The 19122-nt window shown below is 59.6% G+C and overlaps 1 protein-coding gene across 1 annotated transcript in view; it reads right to left on the bottom strand.

Annotated features, from left to right (window-relative positions):
* The window catches only part of DNAH1 (dynein axonemal heavy chain 1), a 74233-nt gene that overhangs the window by 1588 nt on the left and 53523 nt on the right, over positions 1–19122 (bottom strand). Inside the window, exons 46-76 of the mRNA XM_067755772.1 lie at positions 18863–19041; positions 17629–17859; positions 16736–16932; positions 16164–16299; positions 15034–15242; positions 14652–14823; positions 13467–13658; positions 12966–13076; positions 11974–12159; positions 11345–11536; positions 9694–9861; positions 9413–9604; positions 9103–9234; positions 8502–8627; positions 7739–7858; positions 7467–7616; positions 7212–7372; positions 6155–6380; positions 5822–6017; positions 5362–5513; positions 4638–4834; positions 4246–4390; positions 3830–3988; positions 3615–3746; positions 3055–3225; positions 2786–2965; positions 2541–2717; positions 1743–1913; positions 1494–1624; positions 794–1145; positions 240–474 (exon numbers count right to left, since the gene is read on the bottom strand). Coding sequence (XP_067611873.1) covers positions 240–474; positions 794–1145; positions 1494–1624; positions 1743–1913; positions 2541–2717; positions 2786–2965; positions 3055–3225; positions 3615–3746; positions 3830–3988; positions 4246–4390; positions 4638–4834; positions 5362–5513; positions 5822–6017; positions 6155–6380; positions 7212–7372; positions 7467–7616; positions 7739–7858; positions 8502–8627; positions 9103–9234; positions 9413–9604; positions 9694–9861; positions 11345–11536; positions 11974–12159; positions 12966–13076; positions 13467–13658; positions 14652–14823; positions 15034–15242; positions 16164–16299; positions 16736–16932; positions 17629–17859; positions 18863–19041 — 5478 coding nt within the window. The remainder of the gene's footprint in view (positions 1–239; positions 475–793; positions 1146–1493; positions 1625–1742; positions 1914–2540; positions 2718–2785; positions 2966–3054; positions 3226–3614; positions 3747–3829; positions 3989–4245; positions 4391–4637; positions 4835–5361; positions 5514–5821; positions 6018–6154; positions 6381–7211; positions 7373–7466; positions 7617–7738; positions 7859–8501; positions 8628–9102; positions 9235–9412; positions 9605–9693; positions 9862–11344; positions 11537–11973; positions 12160–12965; positions 13077–13466; positions 13659–14651; positions 14824–15033; positions 15243–16163; positions 16300–16735; positions 16933–17628; positions 17860–18862; positions 19042–19122) is intronic.

The raw sequence follows: 19122 nt of genomic DNA, 5'->3' as shown, positions 1-19122 counted from the left end.
GGTCTGCTAAGGGAAGCAAGAGGATGGTGAGCTCAGGGGCCACTCCCCACAGACTGGGCCCAGCCCCTGGGCATCACCTTGCCTACTACTGGCCCAGCTCTGTCCTGGCCCAGTCAGTCTCAGGAGTGAGTGCTGACTGACCTCTGTCAGCCATCCTGTTCAGCTAACCTGGGTCAGCCTAACTGGCCCAACCCTGGGCCCCCACCTGTGGTGTAGGCTCCCCGCCCTGGGCCCCATACCAGCACGGGTCAGTGTCTTGTAGATGGGGCACAGGTAGAAGTCCTGGTTCTGGACCTTGCGGTTGGGCGTTGGCAGGAGCCAGATAACGGCCATCTCTGTGTATAGCTCCTTGGGCCGAGACTCAGCCAGCTGGAAGGCCAGAGGGTCCCATCGGGCACCTTCCAGGAACAGTCCATGGATGAAGCACCCCTCTTTGGGTCTTGTCTTGAGCTCTGATACCGACTGGCGCATCACCTGTGGTCGGGCACACAGATGCCCCCTCACATATAAACACCCAGAAATCTCGGTTAGGATTTGGGTCAGGAGGCACAAGCTCCCTCCTGAGGGCTCTGCCTGCCTCCCCCCTTCACCTGCTGTTTCAGCTGGTAGCCTACAGTCTGTGCTCTGCCCCTAGGGATTTCCCTGGGGCTTATGGTCTCTTCTGGCTCTCCCTGTCCCCCAACCCCCTCTCAGGGGCTCCCCTGATTCCGCCAGCCAGCTGTGGCCTCCGTGCTCCTCCTACCTGGGCCACACCCCAGCCTGTCACCTGACCTGGCCCTGGCTGAGTCCAGACCTTGAAATCGAAGGAGATGGTGTCGATGGAGATGATAGACTTGCGGGCATAGTTTTGCAGGGTGCCTGTCAGGAAAGCCTGGGGGAAGAAGAAGCCGCTGATCCAGAAGACGGCTGGGATGCCCTTGGAGATCCAGGTCTGCAGGAAGTCCAGGCGCTGCAGCAGGTCCATGACCCATAAGGACAGTGGCTTGAGTGATGGGTAGGCCTTGGCATTCCAGAGCTCGGGCACAGTGTTGTTGTATAGGCTGGCAGCCATCAGCTCCAGCTGCAAGGACATCACCACCAGCCCTTTGAGTGCTGTGAGCAGGTCTCTCAGCGTCTGTGTGATCACTTGCAGCAGCCGGTTGTACCTATGGAGGCAGTGGCAAGGAGGAAGGCAGTGGTCTGGGGCCGTGTGGCCATATCCGCACTCCCCAGTTGTAGGCAGTAGACAAAAAACCAATGGCAGAACATAGGGGCTAAGAGCATAGAGTGGGGTCGAGTGGCCTGAGTACCAGTTCCAGCTCTGGCTGTTAGTAAATGTATGACCTTAGACAAGTCATGTAACCTTTTTGGGCCTTGGTTTACTCATCTGTAAAATGGAATAAAAATATGGCTGAGTTAGAGAATGGGTTCATAGCACTTGGTGTAGCTTTTACTGTCATTACTCTACAGCCCAGTGGCCTGCTGACTCAGGGCTGGGGGTGGCAGGGGATTACCGAGTGACCTCCTGTACTAGCACCGTGTTCATTGACTCCTCATACAGCACAGGGTACTTGGTCATCACCCGCTGCAAGCTGATGGGCTCAGGCACCTTGAGCAGAATGTTCTGGGCCACATCCTCCACTATCTGTGGGCGCAAAGAATTCTATATGCACAGAGTTCCTTCCCACAGGGGAACAGGCATGATGGTGGATAGGAGACTGGTCCTGCTCAACCACTGGGCCCTTTCCCCTGCTGCCACTAACCTCCTCCCGGTGCTGGCCGCCTGCAGAGGATGATTTGGGTTGCAGCTGGACAATGGTGCCAAGCAGGGTGTAGGTCTCATTCTGGGCACAGGTGATATTGGCATTGTCATGCAGGCCAAAGATCTCAGGCATGTCGTTGAGTGGAAGGCTCTTGATGTAGGAGAGGTAGCCCTGGAGGGTAGGAGCGCTGCGACTGAAGCCCCTGCCCTGCTCTACCTCCAGCCTGCGGGACAGCCCTCCAACAGAGCACATCCACTACTCGTCACCCCTGGTCGCAAGCTTTACGCATGTCCCTCTTACCCTCAGGACTCCATGGCCTCTGCTCCCTCCTAGCCCACTTCTCCCTGCTGCCTAGCTCCCTGCTTCTTCATTCAGCTGCTCAAACCTGTCACAGCCCCTCCTGCCACAGGCCCTTTACACTGTTGACCCACACTCTGGGGTGCTCCACCCAGCACCTGCCTGCTCCTCACACATCTTAGCTGAAGCATCATTTCCTCAGGGAGCCCTCTCTGACTGTGGTCTGGGCTGCTTCCCACCTCACCGCCTCACCTGGCAGCCTCAGAGGAGCCGCCCGGCCCCTCCCAGCCTCACAAAGTCCTCTCGGGCAGGGGCTGAGAGGCGGGAGTTGGCCTCTGCCCACAGAACCTGAGCTCCAGGGCTATCTTTGTGGGATGGATCAATCAATGAAAAGGAACTACTGGCCGGTTGGGGCCAAGTCTTCCAGCACCCAGGTGTTCACGGCACCCCAGGACCCCAGCCTGGCAGGCTGCCTAAAGCATAGCCCCGGTGTGTGCTCACGTTGAGGTCGTAGGTGGGTTGGATCTGGTGGTAGACGCCCGAGGCACTGTAGCTGTGCTCGGGGAAGAGCACGGCGGGGCTGTAGAAGTCCTCCAGGATGTTCATGATGCAGCGGCGGTCCCAGTCGTCAGTGACGCGGCCCCCGTAGTTGATCTCCCCTGCCGTGTACTTGAGGACCTACGGGGTGGGTAGGTCAGGCCCCCACAGGCGACCAGCTCCCCGCCCTCAGCCCATCCCCAGCCCACCTTGTAGGGGATGTGGTCATACTCGTCCAGGAACATCTTGAGCTGGCTGATGCAGATGCGTAGGTCCCCGTCCGTGAACTCGTAGGGTATGTTGAAGCCCAGGGGCCCAAACTTACGACGCTCCAGGGCATTCCCATGGAACAAACACAGAGACAGCAGCAAGGACTTGAACTCCATCACCTGCCAGAGGTGAGGGCGGGGCGGAGGGGTGTGAAGGGTGGTGATGGAGATGGGGCAGGTTGGGGGTGCATGTGCCAAGTGTGTCTCACCTTGTGACAGGAGTTGAGGAAGTCATCGCTGAGGCTGCTGTAAGACTTGAGCAGGTTGGCCTTGACCCCGCGTGGCGGCTCAATGGTCACCTTGGAGCCATTCTGTAGGATGGACACTGGGAACTTGTTGCTGGGCAGGCTGGTGAGCCACAGGCGGAAGTCCCGGTGCACCTGGTGGCCACGCTCCACGTGAGCATTGAGACCCGTACCTGGTGGCTGCCCCAACACCAGGCTCCTTCCTACCCAAGGACCTTGAGCCACCCTCAGCCTGACTCCACCCCTGGGTTGGGCTGGGCCAGACCAGGCTGCAGGGACCACTGGTAAAGAACATGGGCTTCGGCAAGTTCCAGGGTCACCCGTCTGTGCTGGGTGGCCTTGGGCGAGTCACTGGTAGCAGTTACTTGAGGGGGCCACTGGGAAGATTAATCTAGTTGATACGTGTTACATATGTCACTTCCTGAGCGCCCACTGTGTGCTGGTGGCTGGGCTGAGTGCTCTGTGGGACGATCTCATTTAGCCTTATCAGTCCTGGATGGATGTACTGTATTCCCTTGGTGTACCTTGTCGGGATTGATGTGCTCAATGAGGCGCTCCAGGACTGGCATCCAGCTCGGTGCCAGGTGGCAGTTCTGAAAGAAGACCCACTTGCCCCTCTCTATGGAGCTGCGCATCATGGCTTCCGCCCGAGGGCCCTGTGGGGACAGGAGTGCTGAGTGGTGGGGAACCAGCTGGCCCAGCCCACCAGCTCCCTTCTCCCCCACCCCCTCGCCCTTACCTGGCCCTGGCCCAAGGAGATGGCAGAGAGCTTCTTGGAGAACTTCATTTCTTCGGCAAACTTGTAGAGGTCGGCAGCCGGGTCAGTGCCAGGCGATAGCACAAAGATGAGGGGCGTGGTGGAGCTGGAGTCTTTGAACACCAATGACAGATTGGCTGTCTGCAGGGCAGGGAGAGATGCTGGGGCCACCTAGAGCTTCTCCTCAGGGGCAGGCGACCAGGGCAAGGTAGGGGGGTCCTGGGGCCCCCAGAGTAGTCCCAGAGGGGCTTCCTGGTGGGACCTGGAACCTCTCAGAGCTTTTTGGGGTGGTTAGGGGTCCTGGCCTGACCAAGGCTGCAAAGTGGTCTGTCCAGGTACAGCTAGGATCCTGGGACCCAGGGTGGGGATTAGCCCAGGTGCTGGCTGACAGCACTTGCCTGGGGCTCAATGAAGCGTGGCTCCAGGTTGGTGGCCACGAAGTCCTGCATGGCATTGGTAACCTTGTCCCCACGTAGGCAGCGGAGGACCAGCAGCTTCTGGAACTGGTCCAGGTACTGGTCCCAGATGCCAGGCAAGGGCTCCCTGCAACAGTGCCCACGTCCCCCTGAGAGCCAACCTGTGGGAGGGCACTGGCCACAGGGTCTCTGCTTGCTGGACAGCAGGGGAGAATGGGGTGTCCAGGGGTACATGGCCGGGGGCATGGAAGAGATGTAGTCACAGCTGCAGGGCAACCCTGTGTGGCCCCTCAGAGAAGGCTCCAGGGCAAGCCTGTTCCTGGGTCTCAGCCCCTGGATGTGCCCACCCTGCTGTGCCCCGGGTCCCAGCTCACCGGTGGGGCTCAGGGCTATCAAAGATGGCCTGGAATTCCGACAGATGCTTCGTGAAGTCAAGGGCGAAGGAGGAGAAGGCCGGCAGGTTGGAGAGTGCCAGGATGTCTCGCCAGGCCCGGTCTGACAGCCAGTCCGGGGCAGGGTTCTCACTCATGACAGGGACAGAGCCCCCGGACAGGAGGTAGCGCCACTCGCTCTGGCAAGGGACAGGGGAGGCTAGTGCCCAGGCCCTGAGGCCTGTCTCCAGCGCCCCACCTAGCGGTGCCTCCCCTACCATCCTCAGCCAGAGAAATGGAGTTCCCCTTAGGGGTGGCAGTTGCACAGGTCTGGGTTAGTGTCACCTCTTTCCCTTTCCCTGGCTGTGTGACCTTAGGCAAAGGATTTGACCTCTGAGCCTCTGTTTCCTCACTTGGAAAGTAGGAAGAATCAGAACTCTGCTTCCCAGGGGTTTTGTGGGGGTAGGTCAGAGGGTAGCTGTGATCCCAGCACCCGGCACACAGTGAAGGCTCAAGCAGTGGTGGCTGTGACTTTCAGTGCTTTCCAACGCACCAGGAAATACCTGGGGCTCATGAGACCATGAGCCGGGAGGCTCAGGACTGTCTGTGCTCACCAGCACTCTCAAGGCTCTGAGAAGACATGTGCACAGGAGCTGCTGGGCCATAGTTAACCCAGAGCCTCCTGGCTGTTTTCAAGAAAGGACCTGGCCGCCCCTCCATCACGCACCTGGTCAATCTTGCCCTGGTTCATCATGATGCGGGCACACAATAGGAAGGCGAACATCAGCTTGTGCTTCTCGAAGAGGCTGCGGCAGACATTGCTGTAGAGGTTGTAGGTCAGGTAGCGGTTGATGTTGGCGATGCGCTTCTTTAGGTTGTCTGCAGGGCAGAGGGGTGATGGCAGTGCAGGGAGAAGGGTGGGAAGCAAGACCCCTGGGGCCCAGCCCAGCCCATCTCCCCAGTAGCCAAAGGGGCAGTCTGGGCACCCGCTTGGGGCATTTGCTCCGAGGAGGGTAGGAGGGGCGTGTGTTCTTACGTAGTGTAAGCCTGACGAGGATGTGTATGAGTGGACATGGGTGTGAGTCTACGTGTGTGTGCCCGCTGTGGAAATGCATCCAGGTGTGTCACACCTGTGCCAGGGTAGAGCCTGGTGTTTATGTCAACATGTGCATCTGTGCCAGGGCTACCTGCCCTCTCTGAGTTGGCGATGCCTGAGAGGAAGATGTTGAGAAACCACTCGAGGGAGTACTGGTACATGGGGTCCACGTTGGCCAAGTCAGACATGCAGAAGAAGAGGATCTGGGTGCGGACGGCCACGGGAATGTACTCCATGCGCGTGAGGTCAATGTCCTTCTCTGTCTGCTCTGCAATCCTGACCTTGGCCTGGGGGTGCAGTACAGGGGGTGCTGGTCAGGCCCAGGTAGGTTGTCAAAGGGCACCAGGCAGAGGTGGGTGGCAATAGGGGGCAGGCCTGGGGCAGGTGGGGAGAGGCAGGCAGGGGTGGGCCGGCAGTTGCTGACCTGGATCTCAGCAGCCTTCAACTTGGAAGCCTCCAGCACCTTGATGAGCTCCACGTCATCCACAGGGTTGCCCTCAGAGGAGCTGAGCCGGTACAGGATCTGGTCTTCAATGTCCTTCAGCTCCTGGCGCATCTTGGCATTATTGACAATCAGCTGGTTCTTGGCTTCCTCAAGGTCAGGCCGCTCCTCAGCCACTACCTGGCCCAGCAGCTGGTCCTCTAGGCCACTGCCAGGGGTAGGGGACATTATGTCTGTGACACCTGGTGGGCCCTGGAGGGCCAGCCTTGAGCCTGCTGACCTATGTACCTGTGCTCCTGGGGCTCCAAAGAGCCTAGCATCCCTGTTGGTGTCAGCCTGGGAGGCCTGGCCTCTGTCTCAGGCTGCAGGGCTAAGGCAGAGCCTGGCTTCAAAGTGACCAGTTCTCAGCGAGACCTCAGGTGGCAGCTTGGAATCCCAGCAGGGGCCAGGCAGTTGAACATGTGAGTTGCTGGGGTCTGAAAAACTCCCTCTCAGCAGGAGGGGGCTGGGGGTGATGGGGAGGGACAGGACTTAAGGATGTTTTCACCCCCTTGTCTGTGGAGAGGTTCATAGTGGCCACTGGCATGGAGGCCTTAGCACTCTCTGTGGGTGGTCAGCAAAAGCTATAGTGCCTGGGCTTAGGGCAGCAAGGGCAGGAAATGGCTTGGGTGCAGGGAGCCAGAGTATGCCCCCCACAGGGCTCCAGGACAGCTCTAGGGGTGAGTACACAAGGGCTCAGCAAGGGCTGTGGGGAAAGGGTATCCGGATGAGGTGGGGCTAGTGCTGGCCAGGCAGGCTGGGGGAGGGGTTCCTGACCAGGGATCAGGATGATCTGAGGGTGGGGTTTCTCAGGTGGAAACAGTGGCAAGTAAAGGGAGTTCGTGGAGGGGCTAGAAAGACCTGAAATGCAGAGTGCCTGGGAGGAAGCTGGCGGGGCCTCAGGGGGAAACCCACTGAGTCTCTGCCTGGGGGTGGGAGGAGGCAGCCAGGCAGGCTGAGGCAGAGCTGATGCTGGGGGTCCCAGGGACCAAGGGCTTACCTGGGAGACAGGGTGAAGTTGATGAGGGTGAGCTTGGTGGAGATCTCGGGCGTGTAGTGTGGGTTGGGCAGCTTGGTGGTGATGTACATCCTGAAGTCCTCGTGGTAGGGGATCACCGTGTCTCCCAGCTTCAGCACCTTGTTCCCCTGCTGCTTGTATGTCTGTGGCAGGTGGGATGGGCAAGCGCTGTGGCTTGGGCTTCACCAGTGAGGCAGGGGAAGGGGGCCGCCCCCACCCCCACTGCTGCAGGCCCACCTGCTTGAGCAGCACGGGCTCCAGGGCGGGATCCAGCTCCTCGCCCACGTTCTCTAGAAGGCAGGGCTTGCCAAAGCGGATGGCATTCTCCATGCTGCGCAGGAAGTCGCGGTCGCTCAGCTTGAACACGTCCAGCCCGCTGTCCTTCTCCTGTGGGCACAGGGGGCGGGTGGGGGCCGCGGGAGCTGAGAACCAGCCTGAGGCTCAGCTACTCCCCCTGCACCTGCTAAGCCCCGCTGGGTGGGGTGGTGGCACCCGGTGGGTAGGCTCACCATGTTCTTGATCCATTTGTTAGCCTGGCTCTGAGGGTCAATGAAGTGGGTCCAGCGCTGGGAGAACTGGTTGATGACCCCATTCTCCACTGACAGTGTGTCGTTGGGGAGGCCAGCAACCTGTGGGGGACCGGGCTGGGTCGGGGGTCTCACACAGCAGGCTCAGCTGGGACATCAGCCACTCCCAACCTTGTGCTTTGGCTGTGTTTCCCTTCTCCTTACTGCACCCTCTTGAGGGTGAAGGGCAGTCCTGAGGTCTCAGCCCCCAGGACTGGTCTCCCTCCTATTGGCTGGCTCCCGACACCCTCCTTCGCTGGGCCAGTCATTCCTCATGCCTGTTGAGTCCTTGCTCAGTCAGACCATCTTCACGGAGCCAGTAAAGCCCATCAGCCCTCCCGGACTGTGTTCACGCTTAGCCTCTGCCTGAGCCTCTTGGTTCTCTCCTTGCGCCAACTCTACCTGTCCTCCAGGGTCTAGCTCAGACACGACCTCGTAACCCTCACTCTGGACACTGCTCTCCCACCCCACCCCCACTCTCATAAGCACCCCTTGACCTCTCTGCCCACAGTAAGCCAGCATCTGTACCACTCGCTCGGCTTTCTCCTCTCCTACCCACCAGCCTCTGACTGGCCCCGGGCGGGGTCAGGAGACGCATCTCTAAGCAGACCCAGGAAAGAGGGTGGGAGGGAGGCAGGAGGCTCCTGGCCCAGCCCGACCACACTGCAGGCCCAGCCCAGTTGCTCCAGCCCCCCAGGGTGGGCACCTGCCACGAGCGGATCTTCACGGGGTTCCCCAGAGTCCCGATTAGCGTGGGCTCGGAGGTGTGTGGGACATGGTGAGTCGTGAGCTGCTTGACCCAGCTGTCGTAGAGCACCGTGCGGTACTGGCCCTGGGGAGATGCCAGGCTCAGGGCCACCCCACTGAGACAGCCACGATGCCCTCCCACTTCCCCCTGCACCCCAACGCTCAGCAGTTGTGCAGAGGTCAGAGCTCAGACATGGAGACAGAGGCCTGAGCTCTAGCCCCACTTTGGGGAACATCCTTGGCCTCCACAATCCTCAGCCCCTTATCTGTGGAACCAGCATAAGAACAACAATGCCCACCCATCAGGGCAGCTGTGAGGATTGAATGAGAGGCACACAGCAAGCACGGCAGTGTGAACTCACACTTCCCTCTAGAAGGCCAGCCCCACCGGAGCAGGTTTTCTGGCTGTTTTGTGAGCTGCCATATCCCCAGTGCCTGGAACAGCACCTGGCTCAGACGGGGCGCCTGAGAAGTGCTTGTTGAATGAGTGAGAGAAGAGCCGCCCCTCAGGCCACCCCTCATGGAGGTGAGGCCTCAAGGCGGGGCCGGGGGTTCCTTACCGTGAAGGGGCCCAGATAGGCCACAAAGCCTGCAGCCACCAGCACGTCCCCGAAGATGTTGTCGAGCGTGTGTTCTAGGCTCTCCACCGTATCCTGCCAGCGCACCCTCTCGTCCGACAGCCCGTTGATGAGCTGCAAGGACAGCCCATGGGTGGGTTCTGGGAGGCTGGGCCGGGGGCCTGGGTGACCCTGCCTGGCGCAGTCCCCGAGGTGGCCGGTGTGGGGGGTGTGGACAGCCACCCTGGGACCCCCCCTACCACCCGGGCCCTTCCAGCCTGTCGGGGGCAGGCCACACCACAGGCCCTCACACCTTGTCGGCGCGGCCCAGCCGCTGCTCGCACTGCTCACACTTCAGCTCCAGTTCCTCCTTCTTGGCAATGCAGTCTCGGTACTTGGCCTGCATCGTGGCAATGCCATCCTCCACCTTGTGCAGGCGCTGCTTTGCCTCCTCCAGGATCCTCTGTGTCACCTCCAGGTCGTCCTGGGCCTCCCGCAGGGCTTGCTGCGGGCAGAGGGCGCAGGACCAGCTTTCCTGGTGCCCAGAGGAGCCCACGCCCTCTCCCCTGCCCCCTAGGTCTACCCAGCCCTCACCCGCTTGGGCTCCACGGCCTTGGCCACGAAGTGGTACTTGTGCATGGCGCGCACCCACTGGCAGATGGAGGTGCAGGCCTTGGACACCTTGGCGATGGCGGCCGGCTGGAACTCTTCATTGTCGATGTATGGCTGGATGGCTTTGATCACCGCCTCCCCAATGTTGTCCTGGGGATGGGAACCATGGGCTCAGGGGGCTGCTTCCCAGGGAGGACAGAGAAGGCTCTGCAGGGCTGAGGGGCATCCTGCTCCTGCCGCTATGCCCCGTGTAGGCCTCAGTACAGGTGTCCTCCCTAGGGAATAGACACAACCCACAAAAGCTGGCCAGAAGAGGATCTTCTGTATTCTAAGATTTCAAATAACATGATCAGAGATTTTTCTTTCTCAAGAAATGACACAACCTCAAGATCTGATAATACAGGGACTTCCCTGGTGGTCCAGAGGGTAAGACTCCGCGCTCCCAATGCAGGGGGCCCGGGTTTAATCCCTGGTCAGGGAATCAGATCCCGCATGCATGCCGCAACTAAGAAGTCCACACGCCACAACTAAAAAGATCCCGCATGCCGCAACGAAGGTCCCGCGTGCCGCAACTAAGACCCGGCGCAGCCTAAATAAATAAATAAATATTAAAAATTTAAAAAATGAAGACCTGATAATATGCAGGCCCCATTTAAAACCCATTTAGAGACAAGGGCTCCTTCTTGGCTGATGTGGAGACGAGTGAGTGGTTCTGATGCCCAACCCGGCTCATGTTCAAATGTAATAATCCCTACCCCAAGAGCTCACCATACTCTTGGAGCACTTGTCCTACCCTGGGAGAATCCAGCTCTGTAATTCAGGATGAGCCCAGGAATCTGTACTGTTCATGAGCTCCCAGAGGTCAGAGCTTGGGACCAGGGGAACCTGAGTGCTGGCCGTGAGCCTCCTGATTTGGGCTCAGTTAGAGGGATGGGGAAGCCCATAAGAGTCCAGCTGTCACTGAGATGGGCCATTGCCTCTGCCCTCCCAGTGCAGTCTGGGACGTGCCCAGGGCTCCAACACTGACACATGGTGGGGGAGGGGGGGAGCGGCCCGCGTGGGACTAATTTCTGGGCTGGAAAGGGGCCCTCCAAGAGGGCTGCAGGCTCCAGGCTGACCTAACCCTAAGCAGCCCCATGAGAGAGCATGCCCATGGATACTGAGAACCCCAGATAGACAGGAAGGCAGAGAAATCCAGAGACAGACAGGCACTAAACCTCAGGTGTTAAGGCTGAGGGAGAGGCGATGATTGAGCAGCCAGGGAAGGTCTTGGCCAGCGCCATGGGGGTTTCAGGAAAAAAAGAGCAGGAGAGAATCTCCAGGCTGCGGAGCCTTGGAGTGACTGTGGGTGATGTCCTATGGGCATAGGAGCCTTCCCAGGTCCTGATTTCCTCAACACCCATCTGTTGGTCGGTCCGTCTGTTTCCCCCACCAGCTGGAGAGCTCCTCTGTGCCAGGATCTGGTCCCATCAGCTCTGTGGCCACAGGGCTGTGTGTGTTGCAGGCAGAGTGAGATAGGATGGAGGCCCCAGCGCTGGTGGCGGGGAGGGGGCCGGTTCCTCTCCTCACTTCTCTGCCCAGCTGGGTCCTGCCCTCACTCACTCCCAGCTGGCTGGGTGCCTGGCACGCTCACCTTGTCAAACTTGAGGAGGCTCTCCAGGAAGCGGCCGGGGTCTTGCAGCAGCCCCTTGCCTGGCTCCCAGTAGTCATCCACCTTGGAGCCAGGCTTCTCTCCAGGGACCTTCTTGGGCTTGATGCCCTTCATGATGCACACAGCTTCTATGACCAGCTTCACGCCTGGGGGTGGCCGCTGCATGGCACGCACCTGTGGGCCAGGCCAAGAGTGGGGAAGGGGGAGGTCCATCAACGAGTGGTACGGTACCTCCAGGCAGGGACAGCCACCAGACAGGGTGGGCCCCACCAGCCAAGTCCCTACCACTACAGACCAAGGGCACACCCGGGGATCCCCCAAGGTCTGCCTTAGCCTATGGCAACTACTGCTCCCCCATATACCCAGGCCTGGCCACGAGGTCCTGTACGCTCATTTCTCAAGGCCCAAAGCCCTCCTCATGCACCTGCCCGGGCCCTGGGGGCTGATACAAGGAGGTAAGGGCAGGCAGCTGGATTCAAGCCCTAGTTCTGCCCTCATCTCTTGACATATGACCCTCAAGGGATGTGCAGAGGGAGGGCCTAGGGGCCAGGACCCAAGAGGGCTCCAGGGAGGGATGTCAAGAAAAGCCTGGGAGGTGCCTAGCCACCCACCTCGGTCACATCATTCTTGTTGAGGTTGCGCAAACTGGCCAGGGCTGCATCCAGGGTGGGCAGAGCCTCATCCAGATCCTTCTGGGCATCGTCAGCAATACCTTGTGCCTTCCTGGCCTTCTCATTGGCCTTGATCTCCTCTGCTTGCACTGAATTCCGGGACTCCTCAGCAATGGTTGTGTCCACCTAGGGACCAGAAGTAGGGAGGGCCCAGGGATGGCCCGTGTCAGGGACAGGTGTGCCCTCCTCCCCTTTCTCCTCTCTGTGTCTCAGTCTCCCCAGGTGGAAGGAAATGAGGGTTGGGATGCCCCATTCTCTAAGGACCATCTCGGCTGTGACAGCCCACGGAGACCTGGGAGTGCTAGGAACTCCTTCCAATCCTGAGTGCTCATCATGGGCCTGGCATGGGGCTCAGGGCTTTTACATGCTTGAGCATAACTACCCCATGGGCAGGACCCCCTAAACCCACAGGGCACTTCCATGCAGAACAGAGAAAGGCACTCTCCTCCCACAAGTCACTTTCTTTCCATCTGCTGGAAAAATTTTCAATACCACTGCCTTTGTAGAGCAGGACATGATTCCTTCTGCCAGAAAGCTGCCATCGTGAATATGCAAACCTGCGGAGGCTGCTGTGACGACCGGCCCTCAAATGTGGGCCCTCTTGTAGACTCAGAGGATCTTAGAGGGAGACTCAGGCAGACTCTGCACCGCTACCTGTGGCTGCCCTGCTGCTCAGTCCGTGTTGTGATTATTGGGTTTGGATTTGTCTGTCTTGCTCATCACCATATCCTCTGCCCAGTGCAGCACTTGGCATAGAATAGGTTCTGAGCAAGCATTTGTTGAATGAACACATGACTGAACGAGGGAACTGGGCACCAAGAGGCTAAGCAACCTGTGAGGCCGGGCAGCTAGGGATCTTGTGGCTGCATGGGGGTGCCGAGCATCCTCAGACACGGTCAGCCGTCAGGGAGGGGGCCAGGAGCACTCCCAACCTTGATCTGCTCCATGGTGAGCGTGGTCTCCTTGGCAGCCTCCTCCAGCAAGGGGCGCATAATCTCCAGCTCTTCCTGCATCTTGGCCACGTCCTCCGAAGTGCGCAGCAGCTGCGGGGTGGGAGGTGTGGGGCACAGAGAGGAAATCCGGTGTGACAGTGTGATGGGGACCAGAGAGTGAGTTAGGCCTGGAGGGGGCAGGGGAGAGGTCCCTGCAGGGCCGCCCTCATTCACGAGAGGCTGTGGCCAGCAGCTTCAGTGGCCCCCAGGTTGCCCAGTGGACCCCAGAGGAAGGGAGCAGTCCCCTAAAAACATTTGGGGTGACCTGCTTTGGCCTTGCCCTTGGCCAGCAGCTCTTTTGGTGAGGGAGGAAGCCACCCATTTAAACACTGTGGGCTGCCAACTGAAAGGCCAGGCTGGGCCTCTGGGGTCAGGACTGAAACTGCATGGGCAGAACCACGGGCAGCTATACGTTGCCCACAAGGCCCCACTCCAGCCCACCTTGTCAAGGCCACTCTTCATGCGGTTCCTAGCAGTTTTCAGCTCCTGTTTCTTCTGCCCGATGAGGATGGAGAAAATATTGAGCAGCTCCAGGTAGCTCTTGGGGGTCACATAGTTGTGGCGGGCCAGCTCGGCCAGATACTCGACACACTTCTTGGCCACCGACTGGTGGATATACACACAAACCTGAATCTGTGAGGGAGCAGACCACTGATGCCAGTCTTGTAGAGCCCCCAGCAAAGATGGGGCACCAGGGTGCCCTTGAAGCCACTGAAGCCTGGTTCTGCGGAGGGAGCCACGTGCAGGAACCTCAACGGCCCTCACACTCACTCTCTCCTATGATCCTCACGACCTCCAGGTAAAGGTCACCTATTCTGCAGATGAAAAATCCCACGACCCAGAGAAATCAAGGGGCTTTTTCAAGTTCACACAGTTGTCAAGGGCAGAGTTCACTTTGAACTTGGACCCAGGTGTGTCCCAGCTCTTGGCCCAGTGCTCTTATCACAGCCCCTATGACCTGCCTCTCTCAGAAAGCCCTAAGGTGGGGCCCCTCTCGGAGGCTGTAGATGTGGGGAGGGAGGGCCCAAAGCCTCAGCACAGCTGGGCAGAAATGGGCTCACCCTAGCTCTTGGCCCCCAGGTGACCATCACTGTCTCAGGCTGGACCAGACAAATCTACCCCCCACCCCATCTGTAGTCTCTGGGTTGTATCAGGGGGCTCTTTGTTTGTTAATGTAGACCATGTTTTAAAAAAAACTCTTTACTGAATTTGTTACAATATTGCTTCTGTTTTACGTTTTGGTTTTTTGTCGCCAAGGCATGTGGGATCTTAGCTCCCCGACCAGGGATTGAACCCTCACCCCCTGCAGTGGAAGGTGAAATCTTCCCTGGACTGCCAGGGAAGTCCCTATATCAGGCGACTCTTTAAAGAAAGTTTCCATGGAGCCCTCAGAGAATAAGATAAACAGTGACTGTGTAACTGTGTGCCCAGCCTCCTGCGTCACCGTGACAACCTTGTGGCATTCCCATTACACAGGTGAGGAAACTGAGGCTTAGACAGATAAAGCTGTCTGCCCAAAGGCTTCCCATCAGTGGTGGGCCTGGGAATCTTACCCAGGCCTTGGTGACCCCAAGCCCAAACCTACACAGTCCCCCTCAAGGTCTTGCTCCTCACCAAGATACCTACCAGTCCTTCAATTACTTTGGGAGTGGCGTCCAGCTCTGGGATCTCGTTCAGGAACATGGTGGCCACAGACTCCAGGGCTTCTGCCGGCCACTCATTAAACCAGTCGATGGTACAGCAGTTGACCAGGGAGGGGAACTGCCTTAGGTGAGCTCGGAAGACCTCTCCAATGGGGCTGGGGAGGTGGGGGTCCAAATGAGGCCCTGAGACACTGACTTACACCCCCCAGGAACCCAGGACCCAGGGTCATTTCACAGCCCTGTGGCATGGCAGCCTGGACCCAATGGCACAGTGGCCAGGCCCAGGCCACTTCCCCTTGTGGCAGGCCCAGGTGCTCCCCCACCTAAAACCCCTGTCCCTGCGAGGTTGCAGTGGCCACCTGTACCTCATGCACAGCACCAGGTGGATGCTGCTGCGCACACGCCCGGTGTAGGCAGCCATGAGGTTGGTCTTGGTGGGCTGCAGGCCCTGCTCCTGGACGTAGGGCCGCATGGTGTTGACAATCTGGTCCTGCTCATCCGTGTTGTAGAGGTTGGGAACGTCGCCTGAGTTCAGGACATTGTTAATGTCCTCTAGGAAGGACTCGTTCTTGATCTGGGGGGAAGATGGGGATGGAGGAACTGAGTCTTGATGATGGCCCCTGGGTGTTGGGCTCCATGACCATGGTCTCACTGGACCTTCACAGGAGCCCCATTCCACAGACCATGCCACTAAGGCTCAGAGAAGCCCAGGGTCACACAAGTGACCTCACAAGTTGTGGTCCAGGACTCACACCCAGGCCTGCCCTACAGCAGAGACTCTGAACATCACTGCTGGGCTGTGGAAGGGCCCTGGGTCCTGGGTGGGAGATGTGGTGTCTTCCTCCTCTCTTGCCAGGCCTCTCTACGTCTCAGTTTACTCACAGGAGAAAACCAGGCCACAGGCAGAAACGGGTCCTTGCCCATCTCATATGGCCAGGGCCTAGTCAGTGCCAGAGGGCACCCTCACTTGCCTGACTATGTAAGGGGAGCCTGGGGGATAGGAGTAGGGCTGGAAGCCTTCCAGGGCTTCAGCTTCAGCCCAGTCCTGACCACCAGTCAGGTTTAAGCACTGCCCTGTTTGTCTTGAGACCCTGGACCCACGACCTCTCCTTCTCTCAGACCTGGGGCGAGGCCTCATCTAGGGAGCTCCAGACGGAGCAGCCCCAAGAAGGGGGCCATAGTCACAGCACCTCAGGCACAAGTCCTGTGGTCCTTGAGGTAGGAAGCCGTTGGCCAGTGAGTGTGGTGCTGCTTGTGGTCAGCCATGGTGCCAGGGGCCTTCTTTACCCTCGGGGCATAGTAATGATCTATGCCCCCCACCAGCCCTGACAGGCTAGGTTTGGCCCCCTCCCGCTGGTCCCAGCCATTCCTCCCAAGATCCACCCCAACTGACAGTGACGTGGGAATGAAGGACTGACCACCTTCCAGGATGCCACACTGGGGTGGGTTGTACCCAACCCACCCTAGATCCCCCTCACTGCCCGTGTGGTGGCACCTGGGTATCTGAGAACAGGAAGGTGATGGGCAGGCTGTGCAGGCCAGCCTTGAGCAAGACCTTCTTGACATCATCACGCCACTCGGTCATGCCATAGTTCTTGGACAGCTCAATCTGGAAGCACTCATACTCGGCCCTGGAGACAGGTGGTTGGGTGGAGGCATGCCAGAGCTTGAGGCCAAGCGCCCCACCCCAGCCATCTGCTCCCATCCTGGGCAGACCTGCTGACTCCCCCAACCCTGAACCTGCTCTCTTGCCTCCAGACATTTGCTGAGGCTGCTCCCTCGGCCTGGAATGCCCTTCCCTTCCATCCTCCCAGCCTTGATTAGAAGAGAAGGTCCATGGCCACCTCCTCTAGGAATCTCTCCTGGATGCCTGCAGCTACCCCTCCCCCATCCCTGCAGCATCACAGGGCACTGCTGCTGTCTCTCCTTGGACCCCATGTTACCCTCCCAGGTTTAGAAGCCCATGGGCCAGGTGCGTCTGCCTCAGCATAGAACATGTGGAAGAACACGAATGGAACTGAGTCTGCCACCGGCCTCCCACTGCCCACCACGCCTGGGGACCCTCACATGTGCGAGGCCAGTCTCGTGAGGGACCTGCGGCCACTGCCGCCCACACCCAGCAGGAGCGCGTTGCCCAGCGCCTGGCGCAGGGTGCGGCTGATGCGGCAGACGTGGCTCACGGCGTCCATGAAGAGGACCAGCCTCAGCTTGGCTGTGCTGATCTGGTTGTAGTCCTCCATGTACTCCTCAATCACCTGCATCATCTGGCAGCGGGGGGTGGGGGGGGCACGGGGAGAGCTGGGTCCTCCCTCTGTCCCCGTGCACTGTGCCCCCCCACAAGGGAGCACAACACCCCATCCCCCCAGCCAGCCCTGCTCCTCTGTGCACAGAGGGATGTTGGCCTTAAGATGCCAGGTCTGCCTGGATGAGGCCTGACCCGCTGGACACGCCAAGGCCTGAGGGTCGGGTCAGAGACCTGCCTGCTGCCTTGCGGGCTCAACAGGATGTACCGACCTGGGGCCCCGTGGGAGCTCCTGGGAGCTAGGAGAGGGTCTGTGCGAAGAAACCAACAGGAGGCCCCCCGCACTCCAGCTTCATCCTGCCACCCTGGGGTCTTGACTCAAGACTCGCGGTGCCCAGGGCCCTGCCGTGGCTCTGTGGGTGGGATACTAGTCCCTCAAATGGGCATAGCCTGTTCCTGCTTACAGAGCCTGTCTCAGTTGAACGTTAGGCTTGTCCTCAGGAAAGGGCCAAGGGGGGCCTACTGCGCCCATTTGACAGGCGAGGAGATGGGACTCAGAGAGGCAACTTCTGGCCTGAAGTCCCTGAGCTGGCCTTCCAGACCAGTGTCCGACCCTCTGGTCAGAGCATGGTGGTCTCTTAGCAGTGGCTGCAGAGGGCTGGGGTCTCGGGGGTCAGGGGTTGTGGGTCAGGGGTAGGGCCCCAGCAGGCCCCTTCACCTTCTTCTTGCTGGTGATGAGCTCATAGGACTTGACGTCGGAGCCTGGCGACATGAAGTCCCCGTACAGGATGGGCTGGAAGGGGCAGACCTCTTCGAAGGCCACCTCCCACTGCTCCATGCAGCTCTCCAGGAGCTTGTCAAACCAACTGCAGTCCTCCTCGTTCACCAGGCGGTCGCGGAACACACGGCAGCTCTCGTGGTACCACAGGCGCAGCAGTTGCACCTTGTCCTGCGGCCGCCCCAGCGTCAGGGCCCGGTCTCAGCCCCGCACCCTCAGCCACCTCTCAAAGCACCTGGGCCTGGCTCTCCTACCAAGACCCTGCCAGGGCCCTGGGTGTCTGCTGTCTCCACAGAGCGTGGAGTCCACACGCTGACGCCTGGGCCTCTCCACCCCCAGCTCCAGGCGCAGCTGTGCCTGCAGGGCTCCCAGCTCAATTAGCTTCTCCCCTCTTAGGGTCCCCACAGCTCCCCAAACCCCAAGCCCGAGAGGAATGCCCGATTCTCCTTATACCTTCCTGACACCTCACATCTAACCACTCACTTGACCCCAAAGCTCCCTCTGACTCTACCCCCATCCTGCTGCCACCTCCATGCTGACCTCCCTGCCTCTCCCTGGGTGACAGGACCACCCTCAGGAAGCCCCAAAGCTCTTCTCTCGACTCCTTTGGCAGGGCCCTAGGCAGGGCCAGGGCTGGCATCTGTCCTATTCACACTATGCCCTTGACGCTGGGCCCACACACTGACCCATCCGTTCCCCATCCCAAAGTGCAAATGTGCCCCCTACCCACCCCCCAGCTCCCATCACCTTCAGGACTCTCTGCCCCTGCAGCCCCCAGAGCCTGCCCAGCACAGCTGACACTGCTCCGTGCTGCACTCATGCTCCTTCCACCTGGTACCATTCACTCTTCCCCTCAATCTTCTCACACACAGGGCTTCCACCAGGAACCCTCCCTCCCTTGCCATGCCCCGGCTCCTGCTTTTGTGTGATCCCATCACAGCCAGCATTCTAGGTGTGGATTTCACCTGCAAGATAGGACTCAGCTGCATGAAGGCAGGGCTCCTGGGGGCTTGGTACCTGTTGCCGTGTCCCCAGCTCCACCCCCTGCCCGAGGGCCTGGCCAGATGAAGGCTGAGGAGTGTTTGGGTAGGAAGGCCTAAAACCAGGGAGGACTGTGAGGGCAGTGTGGGCACTCCACTGCTGGACACTGGGGAGGGGGCCCACCGGTCCTCACCTCAACCTTGGCCGGGTCGGCCATGAGCATGCCCTGGAAGACCTTGGAGAGATCCCTCAGGTTGAAAGTGTAGTGGGATTTGGCTGGGGTGGGCAGCAGCTGGGAGGTGATGGTGGAGTACACCATGATGGTGGCTTCCACGAGGGGATCCGTGAAGTGGGAAATGTTGGGGGCACCGGCTGTGGGAACAGGAGAGTAGCCCTGAGTCACAGCCCTTGCAGATCCGGTGCTGTGTTCTCTGCACATACCTTTCCCCAGCC

Source organism: Pseudorca crassidens, chromosome 10, assembly GCF_039906515.1.
Source record: "Pseudorca crassidens isolate mPseCra1 chromosome 10, mPseCra1.hap1, whole genome shotgun sequence".
Taxonomy (NCBI): Eukaryota; Metazoa; Chordata; class Mammalia; order Artiodactyla; family Delphinidae; genus Pseudorca; species Pseudorca crassidens.
Note: the sequence above shows the minus strand (reverse complement) of the source record. Positions and strands in the feature narration are given on the sequence as shown.